The 17769-nt window shown below is 41.8% G+C and overlaps 1 protein-coding gene across 1 annotated transcript in view; it reads left to right on the top strand.

The window, feature by feature from the left end:
• Window positions 1-12610, top strand: part of SKOR2 (SKI family transcriptional corepressor 2) — a 38991-nt gene extending 26381 nt beyond the window's left edge. Inside the window, exons 7-8 of the mRNA XM_045021350.1 lie at window positions 8559-8624; window positions 11995-12610. Of these exons, the coding sequence (XP_044877285.1) occupies window positions 8559-8621 (63 nt within the window). The 3' untranslated portion in view covers window positions 8622-8624; window positions 11995-12610. The remainder of the gene's footprint in view (window positions 1-8558; window positions 8625-11994) is intronic.
• Window positions 12611-17769: the final 5159 nt, after the last annotated feature.

Below are 17769 nucleotides of genomic sequence, written 5' to 3'. Positions count from 1 at the left end.
TTGGCTGCCTCTCCTCCGCTTTTTCCGATTGTCTCTCAGCCTCAGCCTTCTCCAAGGGCTGGCTTTTAACCCTTGCTGAGCCAGAGCGGGGTGACTACCCTGCTACAGGGCCCAATTAGCTCTCTCCCCTCCCATCCCCTGGAATCCTCTTGTTTTATCTGCACTTGCTGCAGACTACTATGGTCACTGATATGCAGCTAAATAGCATAACCTCCAAACCTGGTAGTGGGTCAAACACTTTTTTTTTTTTCTGAAATCTCTTTAGTAAAATCAGAAACTGGGATAACAATTTAAAGCTGCATTTTGCCTCCCTGTATAGTAGCCACTTAGATGGGTTCACAACAGCTTTGCCTCGACAACATATAGTTGCACCTCTGTAATGCTCATAGGTTTTGAGGAATCAGAGTTCTGAAGTTATATCGCAAACTAGATCTCCCAGATTTTCTTCTCCATCCAATCAACTAGGAAAATTTCCTTAATTTACAGCAAATGCAAAAATCACAAGGTTCAGTGTTTTATTGTTTTCGTGATCAGGAATAGAAATGTGATCATGGCAATTTATACCATCTTCGTTTCCCAATGCCTGCCAGAAATATACTAATAGTTGTTTAATAAATGGCTACATAGCACTGCATGGATGTATTTACAGTGACAAGCTCTAACCTGTATTTTTAAGTCCTGTGTCAAAAATCTAGGGATCTCTTCTCCATTCACTGGGACTGCCTAAGTTCCATTATTGTTTAATTTTATCAGAATATTGGGGGAAGAATAACAACTTTTTAGGCCAATTTCTGATCACATCTGTGCAGCTCCATTAATATCAGCAAGGCTGCAACAGTACAATTAAGGCCAGAATATGGCCCTTTGTATTTAAAGAATTAGCATAAAATAATGCAGTAAATAGCTGATGATTTCTTTAAATTCAGTGCAAAAATCTTCATTAATATTTCGATTGAGAATTTAAACACATAGTCAGTACATTTGAAGTTAAGCTTCCTACAGGAACTGTAAGCCATTTGCATATGAGTATATTCTGTTTTGTTACATATGGTTTTAATCTTTATAGACCAAATATATCCATGGTATAACTCCATTAATTTCAGGGGATTTACATCATAGATTAATTTGGTTTAAAATATATGTACGTTATGGGTACTTTGGGAATCATAGTTTGAATTTCTTGATTTTTTTGGTTGTGCATCCAGTGATAGCATTGCATTAATTTAGTTGTCTGCACTGAATTTCCTTTTATACTGAAACAAGAAGAATATAGAGAAGAACTATTTGTTGCCTATTCAAACAAACACATGGGCAAAATTCTGATTATATTTTCACTAGAGTGTAACTGGAGTATTTTTACTAACTTCATAGGAGTTAGTCCAAATTTACACTGTGTAACTGACTGCAGAATTTGACCAACTGCATTCGTTTAATGTAAGAGTCACATAAACACACTGAACAAGTTTTATATGAATGTTCTCATGTGTATAGGGTCGTGTAATGTGAATATATTATCTGTGCATGTTTATTTCAATGGGCAGAACTCCGGAAGAGCATAGATATGTCTTTAGCTCCTCACCTCATGATATTAAAAACAATTCATACCATGCTTGCACTGTATGATTTTCAAACACTTATAACTTTGCTCATTCTAAACCAGTGGCTCTCAACCTTTCCAGACTCCTGGAAGGAGTCTGATTTGTCTTGCATACCCCCAAGTTTCACCTCACTTAAAAATGACTTGCTTACATAATGAAACATAAAAATACAAAAGTGTCTCAGCACACTATCACTGAAAAGTTGCTTGGTTTCTAATCTCTACCATGTAATTATAAATCAATTGCAATATAAATATTGTACTTACATTTCAGTGTATATTATATAGAGCAGTATAAACAAGTCATTGTGTCTATAAAATTTTCATTTGTACTGACTTTCCTAGTGTTTTTTCTGTAGCCTGTTGTAAAAATAGGCAAATATCTAGATGAGTTGATTTACCCCATGGAAAACCTCTGCATCCCCCAGGGGTATATGTACCCCTGGTTGAGAACCAGTGTTCTATACCAAAGTTGTTCAGGTCTGATCATTGCTGACTAAGCCAGTGTTCATTTGGAATTTTAAAAATAAGTTGAATTTGAGTTATTCAAGCGCAAAAATAGCATTTTGAGGACAAAAAAAATCACCATTGGGCTGAGACTAAGCATGAGAGAGTTTAGCCTGAAGCATCATTTTCAGATGCCAATTACTCCCAAGACTTTCTAATGTAAATGACAATTGTGTCTTGATTGTTAATGTGGAAACAGTATTTGAAGCTAGTGCCGCATGTGCAGCTAATACTTACGTTGAATGCACATTCTTTTGTCACTATTCTTGAATTACATTGTGAAATTGCAATGCAGAACACTTGATAGATAATAAATTGCTAAACCAACAACATTGGATGAACTGGAGTGACAGGTATTTTGAAGCCATATATTAGTCTTGAAGTGCCCTCTGCTGTTTCCATGTGATTACTGCACTTTATGGCAGCCAGGACGCTTCATAGTTTTAAAGTTCTCCATTAAAAACTTCAATTAAAATAATCAATCAATACATTTAATGTTAATGTTTTTTCCACTATGGACTTGTAAAGATTATTTTATGACTTCCTGACAGGCAGGAGCAAAATTACTAATTTCTGGAAAAATCATGGGCCAAATTCAGCGCTCAGCTACACCCTCTGCAAAGGGTACTGACTTTGGTGGGGGTAACTGACTGCAGAATTTGGCCCAGTGTGGGGTTGTTTTTTTTTAACAGCAGTTTGACCCCAATGTGAGCTACAGCAACTGTCAACGAGAAAAGAGTCGATCAACAACAGGTTCATTCACTACGTGCACTGTAGCGAGTGGAAATGTTCCAATCTGTTCGCTCCTTCTGCTGAGAAGACAGGGCCACCTGGGGGGGGGGGGCACGAGAATATAGTATTCTATAGTAGTGCAGCTTTTTTTAATGGAAGGGGCCCCCAAATTGCTTTGCCCCAGGCCCCCTGAATCCTCTGGGCAGCCCTGTGAGAAGAAACTAATCATCGCCTCTAATGAGAAACTGGATTTTAAAACATTGGAGTCCTCTCCCTCACCAAAAACTGACAAAGTATAGTAGTTATGTTTGGAGGAAGATTACATGCTTGAAATAAAATACAACGGCTTCAGCCAGAATGGTCACCACACTTGACCTAATGGCTCATGAGAATGAAAATCTCCTCCTAGAAGGGTGGGGTAAATTCAGACCTAGTGTAAATGGGTGCAGCCCCAGTTGAGATGTGGCTTATGGTAGGTCTGATTTTGGTCCAACTTGACCAAACTGATGAGCATCTCCAGACTTCAAAAATCTAATCAGCTACTCTCTGAGCACCTGCTTGAGACTCCAGGTCCGACAAATCTGCTAGTATAGTCTTCTGAGCAGTTGCCTATTTATCTGTGCACCAGATGGAAAAAACCTGGGCAGCAATAAACAATGGGCAACACCCTGTGTTCCAAAGATGGAGAGAGCACAGTGGTTTTCATCAAATGCTTCCATTTTGGTTTTGATTTGACTCTGTCCTGTTTTTCACAATGGTTTCTGATCGACGTCTAGTATGCTCCTGTATATCCTTGGATATTTTGTCTGTCAAATACATCCTGCAGGTGAGGCGAACACCTTTCATACTGTCTTCCCATGCGTGGAACAGATCAGAGGTGACATTTTAGTCTGTTCAGGGCAACAGAAAAGGTTACTGTTTTGTTATCCTATGATTATAATTCAGCTCTCCAGAGGGTAACTAATAGACCCTTCTACACTCTACAGTGTAATGCAGCAGTGCTTTTATAAAAACTAGGAATGTAAACCATTCAAACAGTGACCTCACTTTCTATTTGGTTTTTATTTTAAAGGGACTCTGGCAAATCCTCCTCTTTGTTTGCTCAACTTTGGGCTGGTCACAAAGTTCAGATCCATAATTTGATCCAACTGGAATTTCCTCAGAGTTTGGATGTGCTGCATTTTGGAGCTATCTCCATTTCTGGCCTCTTTGAAGAACCGAGTAATCCAGCAACTATTTGACTGCAGAATTGATGTCTACCTCTCAGTCCCGCCATTCATGCAGGTTTTTAAATGATCATGAGCCACCAAAAAACAAAATTCTGCCCAACAATTTGATTTTTGAGGGCAGGAGACCACACTCCTCATTGGGTCCTTAATGTGCTACTGTAATTTAAAAAAAACAACCCACCAATGGAGTTGCACTACAATTAAAGAGCTCACAATTTATGTTCTATGAAGGACAGGCCCCTTTTTATGACCACGATGTTCAGTGTATGTGTGAGAGTGTATCTAGTTGTATGTGAATGAGTCAGATTAGGACCTGTCTGCCTGTCTGCCATTCAGAATTCTTTGGCTGCGAGTAGCAATGCAACTCAGTGTGTCAATGGCATTACCAGTTTGTTTCTTTGCCTAAAGTTTTTAGACTATATTGACCTTGGCAAGGATATTAGAGGCAGAAATCAGTGTTACGGAGTGGCTCTGGATTCCTCGAGCCCAGCCCTGTCCTCAGCTGGTACTTATGTCCATTGATACCCAGCTAACTATGTAAAAAGTGGCTTTGTGGGACCCCATTGTTGTTTCTTCCTGATATCCAAGTCAGATTTTCTCACTTTACAAATGAAAAGATGTTTCCCTTCCCTTCCCAAACATACCTGCCAGTTCTGCAAGCTTGGTTCTCTCCATCTCATGCATTATCACCAGTAATGGAGATACTTCAGGCCAAATTCTATGTTTGGTGACACTATGCAGCCCTGTTGTCTTCAAATTCTGCATTCATTTGACCTCTTTACAGAGAGACAAGTATAAACGAGAGCAGAACTTAGTCCCACAGTTGCTTGATTAACAACTCTGGTGAATGAGCTGGAATAGAATCCAACTCTCTTCCCCCACAGTTGGTTTTGGCTCTGCTGGGGTATAAAGCAGTAAAACTTCCTTTTGTTACTGACGTCAGCATATATGACTCTGAATACATACAGCAAGCTGCTCTGCTGGGTAATCAGGTGCCATTTTATCTAGTCGTTTGGTTGCCAATGGCTACTTTTTAAAATACCAAACCTGTACCTGTGTCCCTGAATGTGCTATGTTAATAAGATGGAACAATGCTCCTTTCCCAAGGTTTGGTAAATCCAGACTGGAAAAGGATGTCATTGTGGAGTCAGCAACAAAGAGTCCTGTGGCACCTTATAGACTAACAGATGTATTGGAGCAGAAGCTTTTATGGGTGAATACGAAGTGAGTATTCACCCATGAAAGCTCATGCTCCAATACATCTGTTAGTCTATAAGGTGCCACAGGACTCTTTGTTGCTTTTTATAGATCCAGACTAACATGGCTACCCCTCTGATTGTGGAGTCAGTGGTTGCAAAAAGTAAAAATAAAGAGGGATCAACCGAATGGCTTTCCTTTTAGGTAATTTTGTAATAGGGTCATCGGCACTTATTCATTTGACTGAAAAATGGTTGTCCTATGTATCCAAAGCCAGCTTTCCAAAGGGGCCTGAAACTAGCCACTGCTTGTGCATGTGCACAAAAAAGCATGCAATTTTTGTGCTCTGTTTCTTATACATATGAGAGAATATACACGCACCATACCTGATTGCACAAAGTGCAAAAAAGTGACAATCAGTTTACACTACTACCCAGTCACAATGAAAGAGCTTGATACTCACTCTCCATAGTTGTTTAAATGATTGCACAAGGTGGAAGAGAATCACACCCTTCCAGTGCAAACCCATTTGCATTGAATTTATGCTCCAGTTGGCACATGCTAAATGGAGGTTTCTGAACGCATGCTTTTTTGGCTTGGATACCTGGTTTATGCAAAAATACCACATGCATAAATACAGGCTGTTTTGAAAGTCTGGCTCTTAGAAGCAACGTTTGATGTGTGTGTTAAACTACACATCTGTTTGTTTCCCTTTATGGATAGTCTTTGTGGTAGGCTTTTTGCGTTGGCTAAACCAGAGTCTGACTAATTTTGTGTGTCTACCCACCTGGAGCAGTTTGGCTAAGCAGATTATTCAGATACAGAGTTAAAACAAGGGCACTGGACAAATGGAGATTCCAACTTTCAACCACACAGGTAACGATTTCAAGTCAGTACAGTGAACCACGTGTATTTCACATAGGATTACGACACAATGATGGAGCCACCTTCAGTGGATGGTACACAGAAACTCCTTTACTATTGCTGATACCAGCACACATTCTTGTGACGTAGGATATAAGGAACACACTGGATCTTCATGTCTATTTGAGGATCATTCCTGCTTTTCTGGTTATCTCTATTGTGATCACCACCACAAAAGCATAAAAACGGGGGACCCTGTTGTCAGAGAAGAGCATTAAACTCTGCTAGTTCCACTGCTGCTGTGGAGGCTTGAAATGGAATCTTCCAGAGAGGAACACAGAAGATGATTTGGTACTGCCCTATAGCTGAACTCCTTCTGGAACAAAATGGAAATTTCCCTCTTGGCCTACAGCTACATATTTGTAAAGGTAAAACGGACAGACCTACACATGTGGAGAAAAAGCCTGTCATGCCAAATATATCAGAGAAATTATTTAAGAACAGTTAACTTGTGACAATATGAACCTGTTATACTTGCATGGTCTGTAAAACCTTGGCAGATCTCCGGTATTCGTGCCAGCCATCCAAGTGGATGTTGTTTGCTAACAATTGTGTGTATGGGCAAGATTTCTACACCTTCTGGTGAGAACACTGCAGTGAAACTATTCGTAAAACACTGATTGTATTAGTGTTTGGGCATCTCACATTCAGTTTAACAGCATTGACTGTGAGTCACCCAAATGAGTAACCCAATAAAATACATGTATATAATCCCTGTCCTGAAAGATTGCTAATTTACCAGCCTGTGTAAACAGGGGAAGCCTTTCACTATATGCTGGAGATCACTAGGTTCATATAGTACAGGGCCATTGGAAGGAGCAGATTCCACCAGGGAGAGAGCGCTCTCTACTGTGATCCAGGCTCTGGCAGCAGGCCTCTCCTGCTCTGAAGGGAAAGGGAGGCAGGACTAGCCATTTAAACAGCTGAGCTTTGAAAAATCATGAACTTTTTAGGCCACCTCTTTCTGTTTTTCTTTCTCCCCTTCTGTCCGTGTGCACTCCCCTCTCGTGCTGTTTGCACCTGAGTGGGAGGGGAATACTTCTTGAAGGACTAGAGCCAAGAAGGCTCATGCATTTGTTCTCTCTAACATCTCATTGTTGTGGCTCTTGGGCCACTTTCATTCAGACTGGCCTCGCTTCATTGGCGATTCTATAACTCTTGAGTTGTAGAAGCTCTTTGATTTAGTCTTTTCATGGGAATTACCAGGTCTCTCATTTACTCCCATATATGGTTACCAAGCACATTCGATGATGGATAACACTGAGGTAGGGTAACTTACACAAGTACACTGATACCCTGAGTATAATGCAGATACTCTTGGATGCTGTGGGGTTCAGTGTAATGAAAACCAGAACAGGACTTTAAAATAATACAATTTGGGACAACTGAGAGGGGTTGATTTTCAGAAATAATTTCTTAGGTTAAGCCTACAAAATGTAGGTATGTGAGTGCAAATCCCTGTCTTCCTGTGTTGAATATGCAGTTGCATATGCAAAGTGGCTCATTGACCTCTTTCATACATTTGCACAGTTAGTCAGCCCTTTTTGCTCAAGCAGCTTCAGGCTTTAGGCCTGACTGATCTATCTCGCTTACACTGGTTTATTTGAAGTTACTCCTGATTTATACTGGTGTAACTGAAAGCAAAAGCAGGTCACTCATGTGCAATTACCTGTTTGTGTCCCCACGCGGTACATTTTGCAGTCATGATGAAGGCACTTCCGAACATTTAAGTCAGTGTCCAAATTTGGTAAATCTCTAGTAGTTTGGATTCCCAAACATGAAGAAATGTTGGGTGTGGCAGAGTTTTGCTGTATTCTATAGCCTACTGCATAAATCATTCCCAGCTGCAATATTTTCTCATGTATGTATCTTTTTTTCTGTGTTCTCCTTCCATTTTTCATTACTGATTCCACTGTAGGTGGTGTAAATCAAGGAGAAACTTATAAAGTCCAACAGGCTATGCTGATATAAATGAGTAGGGAATGAGACCCTTACTTTTTTTTGTTCTAATTGTACAGAGGTAAATACTTCTGCCCACTTTATTACACAGCAGCTGATTTTTGCTGCTAGGTTGGTTGGTTCATTTTTTTAGATTACTGCTATATGTGTTTAAGAAAACCCTCTCAGAACTTATATACTACATTGGTTTGTAAGACCTGGTGTGTTGTTTTTATTTTGTGTCTGCCTCACATTTGTACCAACTGCTTAAAGATCTCCTTGCTTTATTTCAAACCATCTTGTCCTAAAATATTACAGCGAGGCAAAATAAATTAACTTCCAAGGATTCCATTGTATTGAAGGATCTGGCTTTGACACTTTTTATTATCAAATTCTTGGCTTACCGCAGTGGCTTTGTCTCCGTGTCGTTGCAGATTCCCTATGCAGCAAGCTTGATCAGGAAAGAAAAGCTCGGCACACACCTCAGCAAAAGCTAAAAGGTGAACTTGTTAAAAAGGAATGTATTTTGGCAACTAACTCTTCATATTTCTAATTACTGCCATTGCAAGTATTAAGAGATTCATTGTGTGAGACAGAAGCATTGCTACCAGTACTAGCCTGAAAGCTTTATTTTGGCTTAGTCAGTACTCTGGCCTGATGGTATCTATAGAGGGGTTCACCCATCATGCATGTGGTACGTGTCCAGGATTTGGGTTTTCCCAGGGACAGCATGCTATAAATGCCAGGAAGGAGAAGGAAATGGATATAATTCTAGGGTGCACGTGATCTTTAAAGACTTCCCAAACTTAGGTTTTTTTAATAATTCATATTTTCAGTGATGTCTTGCACCTGATAATTTAATTCCACCATCTCGTCCTGATGTTGATGGCAGTGTTGACCAAGTTGATGATTTTCCAAAGTCATTGCTGGGTTCTTCAGTGCTGTCTCTAATTGGCAGTCTTGTACATTCTATAGGCAGAGTAGAGAGGGATTTGGACTCAAAGGACCAGATCCTCAAAGGGACTTGGGTGCTTAAAGCCCAGATTTAGGCACTGCTGCGATCCCCAAAAGCCCCACTCAGCTACCACCTAACCGCGTGGATGCCTAAACTCACTCGGTTCCTACATTTTTTGCTGTAAAAGGTCCTTTAGGTGCCTACATTTCTGCCTTTGGGCATGCGCACTGCTGCTTCAGGCCAGTTCTGAGGCATCTATCTCATGCCTTAGCCCCGGTGCGGTTCTCAAGCCAGGGGAAGACAGGTGTTGCTCTATCTCACCTGCAGGGCCTGAGCTGGTAGGTGTGCTCTGAGCATGTCTAATTCCACACAAAATGCATGGGGGCTCCATTAGAACATCTAGTCCAGTACTCACCCAGGATGTGGGAGATCCTGGGTCAATTCCCCCACCTGGCTGCTGAGGAGACAGGATTTGGCCAGGGGTTTCCCACCTCTCAACTCTGAGGTGAGTGCCATAACTACTGGGACTCTAGGATATTCTGGTGTGGGTCTCCCTCAGTCTCTCTTGTAGAAGATGTTCTCTAAATTAAATAGTTAAATATTAATTGGACCACAGACAGAATGAGAATCGCTCTATAGCCTAGTGGGAGGGGAGAAACCACTGGTCACATTTCCTTGTCCTCAGGCAGATGGGGGAATCAAGCCAGGCCCCTCCCACCTCCCCAGGTGAATATACTAGCCACTGGGCTAATGGTTATGGGATGCGATGGGATGGGATGGGAGGCTTCCTCCTCCTCCTCCCTCCTTGGCCATTTGGTGGGAAAAGGCCTAGGTGTCGAAGTCACCTGACTGCAGGAGAGGCGTTCCTGGCTGTGGATGGCAAGCAAAGAGAGATGCCTCCCTGCAGCCCGGACTTAGGCGCCAGGCTCCATGAGAGGGGCGGGGCTTAGGACACATCCCTCTCACCAGCCGTTCCCATTGGCTAACCGAGGCAGCACCCCACCTAGCATGCTGGCTTTTGAGAATCCCATTCTTTGGACCTCTCTCTTCCCCTGCGTTGTATAAAGAACTCGGGCACCTAATTCAGGCTTTGGGGATTCCAGTGATTTTTCTAGGCACCTAAGTCCCTTTGCTGACCTGGGCCAAAGGCACTGCAGGAAGCATAACATTCCCAAAGTCCTGGGAGGATGAGGCAGTTTTGGAGGTTCCATTTCCAGGTGGCAGAAGCCCCTGGCATTTTTGTTTCTGTTGCTTGTCTGGCAAAGCAAAGAAGGCTGGGAGGGGGAGAGACACAAAGCATATAGACTTGGTGGTGAGTTATCATGTCACAAACTCTGTATTGTGGCATCGCTGAATAAATCCCTCAAAAGGAATAGAGAGATTAGAAAAGAGAGAGCTTCTATTTACACAAAGAGATCACGGTAATCCTCAGTGGGAAGGAATTATGGAGAAAGTCTGGGGCATTTGAACAAGGTTTTGATAACATAGATTATTAAAGCTTGCCTGCGTTTTGTTGGGGGGGGGGAAACTGATTTAAAAATAAAAAACTTAGACATAAACAGAGAGTAGCTAGACTGATAACTAATGCTCCCTGCCCCCAAGCAATCGCATAGTTAGTTACACAGGTCAACATGACATTCAGATCATTCTATTCTACTCTGTATAGGTTCTTCCACCACTCTCATTACCATACTATCTGACTGCCTTCCAATAGATTCTGTATTAAATACCAATTTAAAATACAATTAAAACATATTAATAAATTCAATACTAAAAGAAAAATCCCTAAGGGAGAGAGGGGCCTCCACTGGAGTAATTCAATAAGGTGTTGATCTAAAAGAAAACCATTTGTCTGAGCATGACATTAGCCCTCTAATGCTCTTGTGCTAGAGGTCAGGTTTTCACACCCAGTTATGCACCGCACAGAAGCTGTTGGTACCAGTGAGATGACAGTGGCATCACAGCTAGCAATGCCTCACATTTATGTGCAGAAAGAGCGAAGGATTGATGCATTTCTCATGCTGTTTTTGTTTTCAGTGACATCCCTGCAGACAACAGGGATTTCTCTAAGTAGACCCTAGTGCTTTTGAAAGATTAGTGGTTACTTAAATGCTAAGCTAAATCAGCCAAGCGGAGAATCACAACCATATTGTTAGAAGTAATTTCTGATTCTCAATGTGCCAAGCCAAAAGGAGTTGCCTCAAGAGGAAATGTGCACATACAAAATACTCTGAGGGAGGTAAAGAAACTTTGCATTGCTGAGCAGCCACAGGCTACTCAATTAATGCCTGATGTGTCTGATGAAAGTCACCCTTGAAGTATCATCTCTCCTTCCACTGCCAGCAGGTGTATTGTGAACGTCCGTTCAGCCTCCTTCCGATAAACCATATCACGGTTTTTAGAAAATGCTCTGTGCCTCTCAGCAAACCTTTGTGTGCTTGGCACTGCTGCTTCCTTCAGCTGCCCTGAAGTGGGATATTGTTTGTACTCTGTATTGTGGTGTATTGACCACGCTTTGTTAACTCTTTGCATTTCACCTTTCATGAGAGGCTCTCACAGTTCTTTAGATACAATAACTAGCTAATTCTCACAAAAGTGCCTGTGAGGTGGGTAAGTTATTTCTATCCCGTTTAATGGATGGCATTAATTGAGGCACAAGAAAGGCAGTGGTTTGCCCAAGGTCACATAGAGAGCCAAGAATAGAACCCAGGAGTCCTGACTCCATTCCCCTCTTTTAACCACTAGGTGACACCCTTGATGAAGAAGTGCTCTTTTACCTGTTCCATTTGAATTTACTGTTATGAAATAAAAGGGAGACATCCATTTTGTAAAATTGAGTAAAGAAATAAAAAAGTGCTACCACTGATAAACTCTCATGTTCACGCTCTCTCTCTCTCCCTCTCTTTTAATAACAGAAGCACAGGATCCTCTGCAGCTGTTATCTTGTAAGATACAACCCACCACTCAGAAATCTGATTTGTATAAAGACTGAGAAATGGAAGGGCTTGGGAATTTAAAATGCAAACAAAAAATTCAGGTTCCTGTGAGCCCAAGGACAAGTGACCTCAAAGCATCATGGACAACCATGTAAAATAGAATGTAGCAGCCATTTATTAGTAAAAACAAAAAAAATCAAAAAATGCCTGTACTGGATCTTTTGGTGGTACCAAAGTTTAAGTCTCTGTGTTTTTAGAAGGACAATTGAACTTGACAGAGTCTGAGAAAATGCTTTTGAAGCACATGGAGAAGCTGCGAAAGGAACTGCTAAACCTTTCAATGCTACAAACACTGGAAACATCTGCAAGTTCATCTTTTGCTGTTGAATAGTGATTGTTTGATGAAAAGAAATGTGTGTCTTATCAGATGGGCCAGAATCACCTTTGACTGAATGGAAGGAAAAGCATTAGCCATACACAGTGCTTTTGAAAAGCAGACTGAAAATTCTAACGCCCCCTTCCTCCCGGCCCCCCTCCTCCTCCTCCTCCTCCGGTACTTTGCCTGCTGTATGAATTAAGATTGTACTCTTCTGGAAATATTTTACAATTTAATATTGAGTGTAATTAAGAATATAATCACTTATCGAAAAAAAAGGTATTTAACTCTGTTGTAGTTTCTTTATCATTCATGTGGATAAAAAGTCTATAATAAAAAAAAGAAAACTGACATAATAGTTGTGCTTCCCTGTCGTTTCATGGTACATTGATTTGCTAATGAAAAGAACAGGAATTCTGTACATGGGGACTTTTCTTCAAGGAAATATTTTAGCTTGTAATCATTTAAATGCATTTATTCTTAAAGTGGAAATCCATTTAAATGGTTATTAGAAAGTAAAGTTTGGCAGCAGATGAATGACGTTACTAGAGATGTACGCTTTTTAAATATGCTCTGCGGTTTTAGCTGACCTTTGCTCCCATTAGAGTCAACGAGAGTTTTACCATTGACATCACTGGAGTAGACTTAGGCCAGTTCTGAGGGCTTTTGAAATCAGACCCATAGTCTGCTAACGTATTTCCAAATTATATGCAATATGATTTCTTTAACGCTGAGTAAAATTCACCCCCGTTCAGGTGACCCACTTTAGGCCCTAGACACCGCATGATCCTTCAGTGTAGAGGTTCCGGGGTGTGAAGGACCTTATATGCTCCCTCGGCACCATTGTGAGTTTTACCTTTGTTCCAGACCTTACCCAAACAAAGCTGTGTTGGTAAGTGGTAAAGAGACTCAGGGCCAAAGTGGCATTAAATGTAGTGGAAAGAAGGCACTCTGATGGAGGTGCAAACTGCAGAGGCTGCAGGTCCCATTGCATGCTGGGACCTGTAGTTTCTGCAGGATGTCTCTCTTCTAATAAAATTGAAGGTATCCATTAGTTTTGTGTAGAACTCCCTTCAACCTTCAGGTTGTGCTTTTGACCACCCTTGTTCTAGAGTTGTATCAATAGTGAAGGTTATCCAGTTAGAAGAGGAACCCTCGCAGTTTCTAAATGGGGAGCTAATTTTCAGAGCTGCTGAGTGCTCACAGCTCCTATTGACTCCCAACAAGCAGATACTAAAGTTGTAGTCTTCTTTTTAAAAGAAAAAGCATTTATCCTGTAATCCAAGAAAACAGGTATGCCCTCTGCTTTGCAAGCTCATATTTACTCCAAATGCACTGTACGTCAAGAACTGACTTGCCAATGGCATGCAAATTAGAGTTAGGTTCTGTGCATCCTCTTTGCTGGAACATAGAATCTGGGCATGCCTGGTTGAGTGAGAATCGTGGTATAAATATAACTAAATGACATCTGCAATCTGAAGTAGAACACTAAAGTCTTATTACTGGGAATACTATCTAAAACAAGCCTATAAGATTTGCCATACCACAACAGATCAACAGATTCTTCAAAGGAATGCAAAAAACCTTATAAAACACCTGGCCAGTTGCAGATGAGGGAATACTTTTTCCTAAGTCCAACTCCTGATCGCTTTAGACATTAAAATCATATGGCTTTGATTTGCTACTTGCCAAGAGTCATACTCTACTGGAATTTACTACTTAGAATGGCATGGCAGCAGCTAAAGGGGTCTGGATAGACTTGGTCAAAGATTTTGATGTAATACCTTGGCATTGTTGTTCCAGTTACTGACCGTGTGTTGTGGCTTTAGGATTCTTCATAGGCACTGTGACAGGGTCCTATTGGGTTTTGGGGAGGTGGGAGGGTGCAAGCCCACCCACGGCTAAAGGACCCTTCCCCAGCCTGTGGGGAGGTTCCATTGAGCCCAGGAACTCAAATGATTACAGGGGACAACAGAAAATATAACAAGGGCAGGTGTTAAAGATCAAAACAAAGGGATCCTGAAGGGGACACTGAGCAGAGAGCCCTGAACAGCACCCACTGCTCTTTGAAAGTGTCAAGGGAGCCAGCGGACGCTGCCCAGAGGAACTCTGCCTGGATGCATGAACAGAGGGAGGATCGGAAATAGGCCCCACAGTCACAGAGAACCCCCTCAGCCAACATCCTCTCCCTGGCACTATAGATGGCCATTTTGGCTGTCACTAGGAGGAGATTGATGAGGAGATCCTGTGACTTTGTGGCGCCACAGGTAGGGTGTGTGTATATAAGGAGGTGAGGGGAGAAGTGCTGCCAAAAATGCAGCAGTAGGTCAAGGAGGAGCTGGAAAAGGGGCTGCAACCTGGCGCACTCTAGGTAGATGTGCACTAGGGTCTCTCTCATGCCACAAAAGGGGCAGGCATCAGGGACAGAGGTGAACCGCACCAAGTACACGCCTGTGCTCACAGCTCTGTGAAGGAGCCGCCAACCAATATCCCCAGTGGGCCATGGAACCAAGGTGGAATATAGGCTGGCCCACTGGGGTTCCTCACCCTCAATAGGTGGCAATAGGTCCTGCCACTTAGCATCAGGGCGGGACACGAGGGTGAGGAAATGGAGAGTATGGAGCACGAGTGTGTACAGATATGCCCTTGGCACAGTTTGAAAATGAACCGGCTGCAGGTCATGCAGCCGGCTCGGGGTGTGGGGGTGGGGCGGCCGGGGGGCTCACAAAGCCTATGAAGAGGTCCAGAGGGCTTGGGGTGCGGGGAGCACCCTCCCGCAGGACCCGCTCAAGGTAAACCCAAGCAGCAGACTACCACAGTATCTGGAGTGGCTCATGACTGCGTGCCAACCTCAGGACAGTGTCAAAAGCAGAGCAGACACCCCAAGCTGGTGGTATGTTCTATCATTAGATTTTACCAGTCCAGAAACAAATGTGAACTCCTGGATCTCTGTAATGGTCCTAACATGGAGTTACAGACAGTCCCCTTGGGCGTTCCAGTCTATCTTGCTACCCAGACAAAGTGGATTTAATGATAAATGGTCACTTACGCCAAAAATTACAAAATATTCAGGTTGCTTCCAGTCCCAAGTTACCAATCACTTACCCCAGATCAATTTGTACCTTAGATCTCACACCAAAGACAATGCTGGTAGCCAGTCCTATAGTAAACTAATTAAGGATTTATTAACTAGAAAGAAGAAACGAGAGAGTTATTTAGAGATGAAAGCAGGCAACATATATTCACAGATTAGTTCAGTCTATAGTTCCAAAAGGTGACAGAGATGTAGCAATCAGTCAGCACTGCATGTCTTTTCAGAGCTAAGCCACGGTGACCCTGGGGATCTGTTTTTTGCTCCAGCCCTTGGAAGAATCCAAACAGCAAAGAGATGAAAAATCTTCATGGTAACTGTCTTCAGTTCCTTCTTTCAAACTGTTTCATTCAAACTGAGGAGACAAGGCCTTCTGCTCATACTTCTCCATGGGTGGATGGGCCAATCAACAAAGCTTTTGTCCTACAATGGCCCACTTAATTTTGATAGTCCTCCTGGCTGGGGGCAGAGAGGGGTCTCTTGTGAACTTGAGTTCACAAGTTCATAGCAGGCTTTTTCACGATTATAAAACAAACATATTTTACCTTGTAGCATGGAATACAGGCATTACAGGTAAGATTAATGCATGCAGCAAATTACAAGCATTTTATAGAGTCAAAACACTAAACATATCCTTACAAGTCTAACACCTCTCTTGAACAATATTAATATAGAGGTGAGCTGATCTGGTTTCTAGCTATTAATGTGTCAGGGCTTAGCTGACCCCCTACAGACTTGTCCAGAGCTGGCACCTGGTTTACCAGCATCACAGAGATACCACTGGGACCCCCTGAAGTTATCTAGTTAGAAGAACAGAAGAAATTCTTTAATTGCCTATAAACCCGTGGTAAGAGCCTGGGTAACAAATGAGAAGAATTGGAATTGCTCATTTATGAGCGTAAATTTGATCTAGTTGGTATTACTGAAATTTGGTGGGATTATTTGCATGATTGAAATGTTAAATTAATGGTTATAACCTATTTAGGAAGGATCAAGTGGGCAAAAGAGGAGGGGAGTGGCAATCTATGTCCACAATGCCATTACTTGTTTCCAAGTGACTGACAAGTTGGTGGCAAATGATCCTGAATGGTTATGGATGAATGTTCTAACAGATAAAACACAAGATGTCTGCTACAGAACACCAGATCAGCATTACCAGGATGAACAGCTCCTTAAGCACCTATCTATAATGTGTAGGGGAAACAATGCTGCCTTATTATGGGGGACATCAGGCTGAGTGACATATGCTGGAGGTCTTATGCTGCCTTATTAAAATAGCCTCCGAATGTCTAAAAATTATAGATGACAATGTCCTAAGTCAAAAACTGTTGCATCTATCATTGGGGAACTCTGTATTAGACTGCATCCTGACAGATAAAGAAGAATTACAGACCGGTAAGTCTAACGTCGATACCGGGCAAATTAGTCAAAACAATAGTTAAGAATAAAATTGTCAGACACATAGAAAAACATAAACTGTTGAGCAGTAGTCAACATGGTTTCTGTAAAGGGAAATCGTGTCTTACTAATCTATTAGAGTTCTTTGAAGGGGTCAACAAACATGTGGACAAGGGGGATCCAGTGGACATAGTGTACTTAGATTTCCAGAAAGCCTTTGACAAGGTCCCTCACCAAAGGCTCTTATGTAAATTAAGCTGTCATGGGATAAAAGGGAAGGTACTTTCATGGATTGAGAACTGGTTAAAAGACAGGGAACAAAGGGTAGGAATTAATGGTAAATTCTCAGAATGGAGAGGGGTAACTAGTGGTGTTCCCCAAGGGTCAGTCCTCGGACCAATCCTATTCAATTTATTCATAAATGATCTGGAGAAAGGGGTAAACAGTGAGGTGGCAAAGTTTGCAGATGATACTACTCAAGATAGTTAAGACCAAAGCAGATTGAGAAGAACTTCAAAAAGATCTCACAAAACTAAGTGATTGGGCAACAAAATGGCAAATGAAATTTAATGTGGATAAATGTAAAGTAATGCACATTGGAAAAAATAACCCCAACTATACATACAACATGAGGGGGGCTAATTTAGCTACAACGAGTCAGGAAAAAGATCTTGGAGTCATCGTGGATAGTTCTCTGAAGATGTCCACGCAGTGTGCAGAGGCGGTCAAAAAAGCCAACAGGATGTTAGGAATCATTAAAAAGGGGATAGAGAATAAGACTGAGAATATCTTACTGCCCTTATATAAATCCATGGTACGCCCACATCTCGAATACCGTGTTCAGATGTGGTCTCCTCACCTCAAAAAAGATATTCTAGCACTAGAAAAG

This window comes from Mauremys mutica, chromosome 6 (assembly GCF_020497125.1).
Source record: "Mauremys mutica isolate MM-2020 ecotype Southern chromosome 6, ASM2049712v1, whole genome shotgun sequence".
Taxonomy (NCBI): Eukaryota; Metazoa; Chordata; order Testudines; family Geoemydidae; genus Mauremys; species Mauremys mutica.
The sequence above is the reverse complement of the archived record's forward strand: the minus strand, read 5'-3'. Positions and strand labels throughout refer to the sequence as shown.